At 49.6% G+C, this 10528-nt stretch overlaps 1 protein-coding gene across 1 annotated transcript; it reads left to right on the top strand.

The window, feature by feature from the left end:
- Positions 1-2592: 2592 nt before the first annotated feature.
- Positions 2593-8289, top strand: LOC112635489 (retinol dehydrogenase 16-like). Its single transcript, XM_025403659.1, has 4 exons — positions 2593-3043; positions 5000-5258; positions 7142-7305; positions 7885-8289. Exons 1-4 carry the CDS (start codon positions 2710-2712, stop codon positions 8100-8102), a joined length of 975 nt encoding a protein of 324 aa, XP_025259444.1. The 5' UTR covers positions 2593-2709; the 3' UTR covers positions 8103-8289.
- The last annotated feature ends 2239 nt before the right edge of the window (positions 8290-10528 follow it).

Raw genomic sequence — 10528 nt, 5'->3', positions numbered from 1 at the left:
TGTTAGCTTCCTTGTCATCAGTTCCAATGTCCTCTTTCAGCTCAGAGAAGTTTGTTACTACTGACCTTCCGAAGCCTACTTCTGCCAACTCATCAAAGTCATTCTCCATCCAGCTTTGTTCCATTGCTGGTGAGGAGCTGCAATCCTTTGGAGGAGAAGAGGCACTCTGGTTTTTAGAATTTTCAGCTTTTCTACTCTAGTTTCTCCCTATCTTTGTGGTTTTATCTCCCTTTGGTCTTTGATGTTGGTGACCTACAGATGGGGTTTTGGTGTGGATGCCCTTTTTGTTGATGTTGATGCTGTTCCTTTCTGTTTGTTAGTTTTCCTTCTAACAGATCCCTCAGCTGCAGGTCTTTGGAGTTTGATGAAGGTCCACTCCAGACCCTCTTTTCCTGGGTATCACCAGCGGAGGCTGCAGAATAGAAAATATTGCAGAACGGCAAATGTTGCTGCCTGATCCACCTCTGGAAGCTTTGTCTCAGAGGGGCACCCAGCTGTGTGAGGTGTCAGTCGGCCCCTACTGGGAGGTTTCTCCCAGTTAGGCTACTTGGGGGTCAGGGACCCACTTGAGGAGGCAGTCTGTCCGTTCTCAGATCTCCATGCTGGGAGAACCACTGCTGTCTTCAAAGCTGTCAGACAGGGATGTTTAAGTCTGCAGCAGTTTCTGTTGCATTTTGTTCAGCTATGCCCTGCCCCCAGAGGTGGAGTCTACAGAGGCAGCAGGCCTCCTTAAGCTGTGGTGGGCTCCACCCAGTTCAAGCTTCTTGGCCACTTTGTTTACCTACTCAAGCCTCAGCAATGGGGGATGCCCCTCCCCCAGCCTCACTGCCACCTTGCAATTTGATCTCAGACTGCAGTGCTAGCAGTGAGCAAGGCTCCGTAGGCGTGGGACCCTCTGAGCCAGGCACGGGATATAATCTCCTGGTGTGCCGTTTGCTAAGGCTGTTGGAAAAGCGCAGTGTTAGGGTGGGAGTGTCCCGATTTTCCAGGTACCATCTGTCATGGTTTGCCTGTGCTAGGAAAGGGAATTCCCTGATCTCTTGTGCTTCCCAGGTGAGGCGATGCCCCACTCTGCTCCGTGGGCTGCAGCCACTGTCTGACTGGCCCCATCTTCTGGGTCACTCATGCTGGGAGCTGCAGACTGGTGCTGTTCCTATTTGGCCATCTTGGAAGCAGGAGGAATTGTTCTACCCTTTATATACTTTTTAAAAAGCTCTGCCAATTCTCTCCCATTCATCCAACTCCATAGTCCCTTGTTCCGGGAACCATGGGCAAAACTGCTTTACTGCACTAAAGAGTGAAAACAAATTCTGAGTACTAACTTTCACTCCCCCTCTCCATAATAAATCCTTTAAGAAATTTAAATAAGCAGAATGTCTGCTTTCACTTTGTCCCATTGTTACCCTGGTTCTTCCGAGCGCTCAGTTTTACTGCCAAGCTTCTTTTAGACGTCCTTGGTGTCCTTTGATGATGAATCTTTCGCTTTCACATGCTCTGGTGTTCTTTCACCGGGGTCTTTGTTGCCCCACGTTGGGTGCCAGAAATGTTGGGGTTGCCAGACCCAACACCAGGTCATGGGGGTGACAAAGTGTGATGGAGTCAAAGGATTGAGAAAAGACAGTTTGAAAGAGAGAAGTGGGACTGGGGGACCATCACGATCATGGAGGCTGCGAAGGCTGTCAGACAGGGATGTTTAAGTCTGTAGATGTTTTTGCTGCCTTTTGTTCAGCTATGCCCTGCCCCCAGAGATGGAGTCTATAGAGGCAGCAAGCCTTGTGGCTGTGGTGGGCTCCATGCAGTTCGAGCTTCCTGGCCGCTTTGTTTCCCTACTCAAGCCTCAGCAACAGTGGACAGCCATCCTCCTGCTGGGCTGCTGCCTCACAGATCAATCTCAGACTGCTGTACTAGCAGTGAGCAAGGCTCCATGGGCGTGGGACACGCTGAGCCGGGCATGGGACATGCTGAGCCAGGCATGGGATACAATCTCCTGGTATTCCATTTGCCAGGACAGTTGGAAAAGTACAGTATTTGAGCAGGAGTGTCCCGTTTTTCCAGATACAGTCTGTCACGCCTTCCCTTGGCTAGGCAAGGGAAATCCCCAGACCCCTTACGCTTCCCAGGTGAGGCAATGCCCCACCCTGCTTCAGCTTGCCCTCCATGGGCTGCACCTACTGTCCCAATGAGATGAACCAGGTACCTAGGTGGAAATGCGGAAATCATCCATCTTCTGCATTGATCACGCTGGGAGCTGCAGACTGGAACTCTTCCTATTCGCCCCTCCCCTCCCTGCTTTCTTCACCTCTGAGGTTGGATTCCACCTGTGGGATCCTGCAATCCTTCTGCCCTGAAAAACTATTATAGCAGGAGGGAACCTGTTCCTGCCCACTCTTCATGGACACAGCATGCGTGTAGTGGGTACAGCAAGGCAGAGAGAAATCAGGAGACTAGGGACGCATTGCCAAGTGATAATATCTTCCTACTGGGCAGGACTTGGGGTGTGCAAAGGTGTGCATGAGTACTGCAAAAGCAGTTCGAAGAGCAGAGAGGTGGGGCCAGAATAAATATGTTGTAGAAAGACAGTCATCTGGGAGGAAATGAGGATTCCTAGCCAAAATGCCTGAGGGCTTCCCTGCCTACCACAGCCCTCTGTGTTCTTAAAGCTTCCTGTGTCAACAGAGGCCAGACTCTGGGTTCCCCCACAGCCTGTCCATGTCTGTCCTCTGCAAAGCCATGTGGCTCTACCTGGCAGTTTTCGTGGGCCTGTACCACCTTCTGCATTGGTACCGGGAGAGGCAGGTGCTGAGCCACCTGAGAGAGAAGTATGTGTTCATCACAGGCTGTGACTCTAGTTTCGGGAAACTGCTGGCCAGACAGCTGGACGCACGAGGCTTGCGGGTGCTGGCTGCGTGTCTGACAGAGAAAGGAGCTGAGCAGCTGAGGGGCCAGACTTCAGACAGGCTGGAGACGGTGACCCTGGATGTCACCAAGACAGAGAGTGTTGCTGCAGCCGCCCAGTGGGTGAAGGAACACGTGGGGGAAAGAGGTAACCACCCAGATTTCTCAAGTCTGTCTGTGTCTTCCCGCTGTTTGAAGGGACCACCTCCTGTCTGCTCCCTGGGAAGATTTCTACAGTGTCTTTCCAGGTTGAAGTGACAGTAGCTTTCTAGTACTTCTCACTAATCAGGCTGGCCTGAGCCCCATCTCTTTCCAATCCTTAACCTATCCCGACATTGGAGGTGTATAGTCTTGGGGAGAGTTTGCCCTGATGAGATTTTCTCTCCAGAATTCCTCTCTATCCTCTCCCTCCTGTCTAAGCAGAAGTCATGGATTGTTTGATGCTGAGAGCCTGGGTTAGAGATCTGGAGACTTGCTGGAGCATGGTTGAGAAGGGAGCACGGGGCTGCAAGGGTGCACGGAGGCTGTAGCTGTGCTGGAGCCAGGCTTGTGTTCCCAGCACTTTACCTTGTTCTTGCTAGGGCCTATCAGCATCCGCCAAGAGCTACGACCATCTCCATCTTCAGAGGAGGGTATCAGCATAAAGACTGCTTAAGGAAGGCAGAACTAGTAAGGGGTTACTTTTTCTTTCTTTCTTCTTTTCACTACACTAATTCATCTGTCTTATTACAGAGGAAGAAAGAAACATGGATTTATTTTATGTAACAATAAATGCAGAACATGATTTTTGTAGAAAATACTGAAAAGAATAAAAATGAAAACAAAAGTTTCCCTGAAATTGTCATCCACATGGAATTCCTTTTTACAATTATATATATTTAGGATTTTATATTTTGTTCTTAGTTCTCTGGAGAAGATGAACATTTTCTGACCATAATGACCGTTTTTATAAAATTATATTTAATTATTTAGAGTACTGTATCCTTCCAATAGCCTTACCTATGTAATCCATACTGAGTGGTTGAATATGAAATTCCTTCCTGCTTTTCATCATCATAAATGTCATCTTGGTGGACTTTTATTGGCCAGCATCTCTGTAAGTGTGAGTATTGATTGGATTCTTAAAACTGAGATGTCTGGGTGGAGGAATCTGCATTTGCATCAGGGCAGGGCCTGTTATTGAGCAGGGGATGGATTCATATGCCTAGGCCAACCCTTCCAGATCAACAACTGTCACCCCTGCCCAGACTCAAGGGACCCTGTGCTCATGCCCCCTGGTTCTGGGGGTTGAAAACTCTATTGACTTGAAGTCTTGGGGATTGTGTATTTGCGTCTTCCAGAGAGATTTTCCCAGAGCTGAGTGAACTTGGGACTGATGGAAGGATGAAGAGTGGGCTTCTGATGCAGTAGGCGGAGAGGGTGACATTTTCTGGGGCAGAGGGTGGAGTCTGTGTACTGAGTGGGGTGATGCAACCTCGCCCTCTTCCCAAAGCCTGTGCATTGGAATTCCCCAGTGCTTTCTATAAAAATGTTACTGGATATTGATGCAGGATGTTTCAAGACCAGAGATCAAACACAGGATGTTCTCCAAGTTCCCCCAAGCCTAGGATTTCAGGTCTGTCTTTTTCTGTCTTTCTTCTCTCCCTCACTCTCCCCCTCTCATGTCTCTTATTCCATGAACAGATGGTTGCGGAACACTCACTATATAAGGTGTTAGCATACCTGAAAATGCAGGTGAATGTCTGTAACATCGACAGCATTCATGTTTAACTAACCAAACATTGGTCTTCATGTTTCCAGACATGGACAATAGTTCTTTAACATGATTTCATACAATCCTTACATAGGGGTAATAGCTTATTGTCTTTCAGGCAGTGGACTGGGCCCTGAAGAGTAAATGAAGAAAGAACTGGGTTCTGTGGCTCACCAGCTGCTGAATGTCCAGCCCCCACCCCTGCAGATACTGTGGTGCTTGTTTTACCCTCCTTCCCATCCCACACCTGTCATTCTGCCTTCACTTTATTGGGATGTGAGCTGCATCCTAACTCTGTCCACCTGCACAGGCATAACACAGTGATGCTCTCTCATCTTCCCACTGTCCCAGGACTCTGGGGCCTGGTGAATAATGCTGGCATCTCCTTGCCCATGGCCCCCAATGAGTTGCTGACCAAGCAGGACTTTGTGACCATATTGGACGTGAACTTGTTGGGGGTGATAGACGTGACTCTGAGCCTGCTGCCCTTAGTGAGGAAGGCCAGGGGCCGTGTGGTCAACGTCTCCAGCATCACGGGCCAGGTGTCACTTTTTGGTGGAGGCTATTGCATCTCCAAGTACGGCATGGAAGCCTTCTCCGACTCCCTCAGGTATGGGTCTGGGACGGGGCCCGCCCTAGTCTTCCTGCTCCTGTGTTTGTGGGGAAGTCTTTTCCAGGGAGTTCCTTGAATCCCAGCCTGTAATGCCCTTTCATGAGATCCCTCTCTGTCTTCATGTGCGGCACCCTCATCTTCCGCTTTCTGGATTGGGCTGGCCATTCACTGGGAAGCACCTTCCTGAGTGCTGGGTGGCAGGAGGGGCCTCAGGTCAGAGAGTTTCTTGAATGATACCTCTTCCCTGGATGGATCTCCTGGTCAGAAACTGCCAGAGGCAGAATTGGACCTGGACCTTTGGCTTCTGATCCTGCCAAGAGGAACACAGTACTGAGGTGCCCAAGCCCAGGATGGGGAATACTGTGTATCAATGACTAATCCCAGGGAAGGACCCTAAACACTTCTTCCCATTGCACCTTGGTATTGGAGCCACAAAGGCAGGCCAGGCAGTCAGCACTGGATGGAAGAATGCTTTGCACCCTAGAGAAGGAGCAGAGAAAGATCAGTACAACAGTGTGTGTTGGTCCCCTGGCCAGGGAGGCTTTCCCGGCAGCTGACAATGGGCATGTGGCTTGCTCACACGCCTCTCTTGCTGTAGTAGATGGACCCCGACCCCTCCTACCTGGAATCTGAAATACTTGTAAAGCTGGGGCATGCCTTAGTGCCACAGAGACACACATGCTCATGCAGATGCAGGAGCACTCACTGAGTCAGAAACAGGGAAAGATATTTCCACACCAGGAGATGGGTGCCTGGCTTTGGGGCTCTTCCTCTCTAGGGAGAGAAATGCTTCAAGCACTGAGGCCATTCCTTCGTGGCTCTCTGGAGCCCAAAGACAGCATGCAGAAGATGGTCTTTCCCAGCAGAATTCATGTCCAGAGCCCCTTTGACAATGGGTAGAGCATCTGAGTCCACACAACAGACGCTTTAAGCCCTCGTCTAAGTGGACAAAAATTCGTCCTTAATCAACAACAAGGTTTTGTCTGTGACCTGAAACTTGATACCTGAGAGAGGGACAAGAGATATAGAATCAACTGCCAACGCTTATAAGGTTGGTTACCAAGTCAACCTTGCTGGCCATGGTACCCACCTGAGTTGGGGAGAGTCGTGGAGATTCTGTCTGAGCTGGGGATTGAGAACTCCACCTGGCAGCCTGGTAAGGAAGGCTGTGAAGGGATCCTGGATGAAGGAATGCCATCAGCCCAGGCCCAGGGTGAGCATTAGTGACCTGCATGTACTGCAGAGTCCTCTTGTGGTGAAGGTCAAGGCCAGGCCTGGTGGGGGATGCTGGGCAGGTGGGCATAGGTGGGCTCCTTGATGGCCTGTGGGTCCTGAACAGGAGCTGTGCTTTATGCTGTTGGGAGTGGAACCTCCCAAAAAAGGGATTTGCTCCTTGGTCTAATCAGCTTCTAGACACCCACTGACTGCAGGAAGTCCAGTGGCTGAAAGTGGGGAGCCAGACTGAAGACAGATGTTTCTTAGAGGACAGCTGCCATCACCCAGCTCAGAGGCCAGAGAGATTCCTGGGGCAGGAAGAGGAGGGAGGGGACTGAGGACTGGAGAGGAGGCAAAATGTGGGAATTCTGGTGATCCATTGTATGTGAAGGACATAGGAGGAGACAGCACTAAGGTGCTGCCTTGCTTTGGAATTGGTAGGATTTAGAGCTAGTAAGCTCAGGTATGTGAAATATCGAACCCCCATACAAAGGCAGCACCACCATCATCATTATGACCCCTTGATTGCTGGAAATTAAATATTCCAAGCTTTCTATCTCACCCGTTGTCCTCATATGTTGTGCTGTCATAGTTTTACTTTTATTGTTTGTGTTTTACCTTCCATAACCCCTGAAGTCTTTCCCCTCTGCTTCTCTTTCTTGCAGGAGGGAACTCTCCTACTTTGGGGTGAAGGTGGCTATGATTGAGCCTGGCTATTTCAAGACTGCTTTGACCAGTAAGGAGAGATTCTTAAAGAGCTTCCTGGAGATTTGGGACCAGTCCAGTCCAGAAGTCAAGGAGGTCTGCAGCGAGAAGATTCTTGCAGTCTGTGAGTAAACTGTGGACAGTAGGGAGAGAAGCAAACCCTCGTGTGGAATCCCTGGTCTACCGTTGGTGTCTGAAGGGCATTAGAGTTTGATCTCCAGGCTCTCCCTTCCCCACAAAGTGGAGACCTTTAGCCCCATTTCCATGATGGGTGCTGTGTGGTCAACTGGTCATAAAAGCAAGTGTCCAGGCTTCTCAGAACTTGGGACCAGTGTCTATCTGAACCCATCATTATTGAGGAGCAAAGTGAAGCCAGAAAGGGAAGACATTGGTGACTGATAACAAGCTGGCATGAGAGACAGCTCGTTTTTATGTGTTGAGACTTCTACTGTGGGTGGAGACCATCATTTATGCAGTTCAGATATTCCCGAAGAGAGACAAACATGACTTAGTGTGGAACACTTGTTACTTTCCCATGGATGGGCTCCAACTCAGGGAATTTGGATAAAAGAGACTTGGGGCATTGCTTGACTGGGGGTTGTGGGGTGGCATGAGTTTTTAGACCCTTTCCACTCTAAGTTGAATCCAAAGCAGGAGCGGTTACAGGTGGAAATATAAATGGATCATTTCTCATGTTTAACAGATAAGAAATTTGCTGAACAATTGGAACAGAAGTGCACACAGGATCTCTCCTTGGTGACCAACTGCATGGAGCATGCGCTGATTGCCTGCCACCCCCGCACTCACTACTCAGCCGGCTGGGATGCTAAGCTTCTCTACCTCCCCATGAGCTACATGCCCACCTTCCTGGTGGATGCCATTATCTACTGGGATTCTGCAAGCCCAGCCAAGGCTCTATGAAGCCAAGCCTCGGGTGCATGGTTGCATGGATTTGGGGTGTGCTATGAGGGGTGGTGTATCCTTGGGAGAGAAATAAAGTGGAGGGAGGGAGATGTCAGGTCAGTAGGGCACCGATCTCACCTCCTTCATTACCTCCTGGCCATGATTCTTCTAGGAGATAATTCTGCTCTCTAGAGATGTTGGTAGGAAAGTTCAAGTTATGCAGCTGAGAAGCAGGGACCAAGTAAGGCTCCTGGGTGCATTGTCACCTTGGGTGTCCACTCCAATGTACAAGTCTCTTGTGCCATCCTTAGGCAACAACTGGGGTGGGTGTGAGCAGGTGGAAGGAGCCTCAGCCTATGCCATTACCTCCTGCTTCCTTATCAGGCTGTGTGTTAATTCTGGGCCAGTCTGGGCCACGGGGTGGAAATGGCCTGGGGGACATGAGAGCACCCCTTCGTTGAAGATCCCTGTACATGGGGTGTTGGAACCTGGAGCGCAACCATTATGCAGCCCTTTAGGCCTCAGTAGTCATCCCAGCAGCAGTGGCTGAGAGGTGGTGGTCTCAGTAGGGATCTGTACAGAGGGCAAATAAACAAGTTTTCTATTTATCTGGAAAGCATGGACTTCCTTTGACTCTTTTGATGTTGAAAAGTTGATAGTTTCACCCATGTGCAGTGATTTGAATGTTCTTATGAAGCTCCTCTTGGATACCAGACACACGAGATTGCAATCCCTCTCTGAGCCTGCGTTCCCTCCTTTGCTCAGTACCTAGAATCACTCCATCCAGAAAACCAGGTCACTGTCAGCATCTCTAGGACTATAAGTCAAAGGCAGAAAAGAGCGAGCAGGATTAGATCTCCTCCTAATATTGGAATTCTCTGCTAGAAGGAGAACAAGATCCCAACGGGGAAGTCTGATCTTAGAGGCAAGGAAAGGGGACAGAGGGAAATGGGGATGGGAACCCCCAAGCTGCTGGGAGGGAGGAATGGAGTGACTTACACAAGTGGATATCAGAGTTTTTACACTTTCACTCCTGAAGATGCCCGTTCCCTAGATTTGTATGACCTTGGGGAGCAGTGGCAGGAAGAGGCAGGTGCGTTCCTGAACATCAGGGGATGAGAGGCTGACCTGAGAATGAATTTGAAGAGAGAAGTTGGACTATCCCTGCCCTCTCCCGTCCCTTCTTGCCACCAAGGTGAGGGGCAATTGTTTTCTTTCCAGGAGTTCTGTAGTAGCCTGGGGTCACAGAAACAGACCCAAGGACAAGCCAGCAAGGTGACCTCAACAGCTGTATTGACAGGCAGGCCCCAGATCCCCTCCCTGGGGCAACTGAAGCTTCCTCCCCTCACTTGTGCACTCTCTGTGGCCCTTGGTGCCTGACCCTCACTTTAAAGTCATTGCACTTTCCCTGTGCCATCCCTCAGGCCCCCCACCATGTCCCATCACACCCACTACTCCAGTGACAGGGAGTGAGAGTCACTGCTGGACTCATCTTTCATATTTTCACTACCTTTTTTGAGCCCTGCTGTGTGCCGGACAGAAATTCCCTTGAATGAGCTGGTCCTCATCCTCAGTGTCTTCAGTTTTCTGATGATGTCACAAGTGTGGACTCAACACAGAAAGCATTAGGGGAAGGGGGAACAGATTTTTGAACTCAGCACAAATTGTAGTTGGGAGGTAACTCCCCAGGTTTCTCGTTTTTCTTTCCTCAGGATAAAAATCTAGGATATGGAGCCTTTAAGAAGCCCCATGTTGTTTAACAAACCAGTGTTTATTGTAGAAGCAGAGACTGAGGTCAGATGTTGCTGGGCCACTGAATTCAAAACACGCAATGAGGCCTGGCATGTTGGCTGATGCCTGTAATCCTAGCACTTTTGCAGGCTGAGGTGGATGGATCACCTGAGCTCAGGAGTTAGGGACCAGCCTGGGCAACATGGTGAAACCTGGTCTCTATTAAAAATAAAAAAAAATTAGCTGAGTGTGTTGGTGTATGCCTGTGGTACAGATACCTGAGAGGCTGAGGTAGGTGGATGGCTTGAGCCTGGGAGATGAAGGTTGCAGTGAGCTGAGATGTGCCACTGCACTCCAACCTGGGTGATAGAGTGAGACCCCATCTCAAAAAAACAAAACAAAGCAAAATGAACAAACAAATGAAACACACACAGTGAGAAGTGTGTGGAGATAAATGTTGGAATAGAAGGTTTCACGGATCGTTCTCTCTTCCCCATCTCACACCAGGACACCAAGTTAACAACTATCTCCACATCAAAAAACACCTTCAGAAGAACCAACAGTCAGGTGATAACTCTTTAACCTGGTTTCAACCTCATATTGCTGAAAGAGGTACTGTAAAGGTAGAAAAAAGAGTCGTGAATCAGACACTACGGATCCCCAAACCCTGGCAGTGGAGGCATGGTGCTGAAAGCCTCTCTGGGTGCTGCGGG

This window comes from Theropithecus gelada, chromosome 11 (genome assembly GCF_003255815.1).
Source record: "Theropithecus gelada isolate Dixy chromosome 11, Tgel_1.0, whole genome shotgun sequence".
Taxonomy (NCBI): domain Eukaryota; kingdom Metazoa; phylum Chordata; class Mammalia; order Primates; family Cercopithecidae; genus Theropithecus; species Theropithecus gelada.
This window is presented reverse-complemented; position numbering and strand designations above follow the sequence as displayed.

What these genes read in the sequence shown, in the direction of transcription:
- LOC112635489 (XM_025403659.1), top strand. Translation starts at nt 2,710, where the DNA reads ATGTCTGTCCTCTGCAAAGCCATGTGGCTCTACCTGGCAGTTTTCGTG. An exon ending in GCCTTCTCCGACTCCCTCAG is followed by an intron (nt 5,259 to 7,141) that starts GTATGGGTCTGG and finishes TCTTTCTTGCAG; the next exon opens with GAGGGAACTCTCCTACTTTG. An exon ending in CGAGAAGATTCTTGCAGTCT is followed by an intron (nt 7,306 to 7,884) that starts GTGAGTAAACTG and finishes CATGTTTAACAG; the next exon opens with ATAAGAAATTTGCTGAACAA.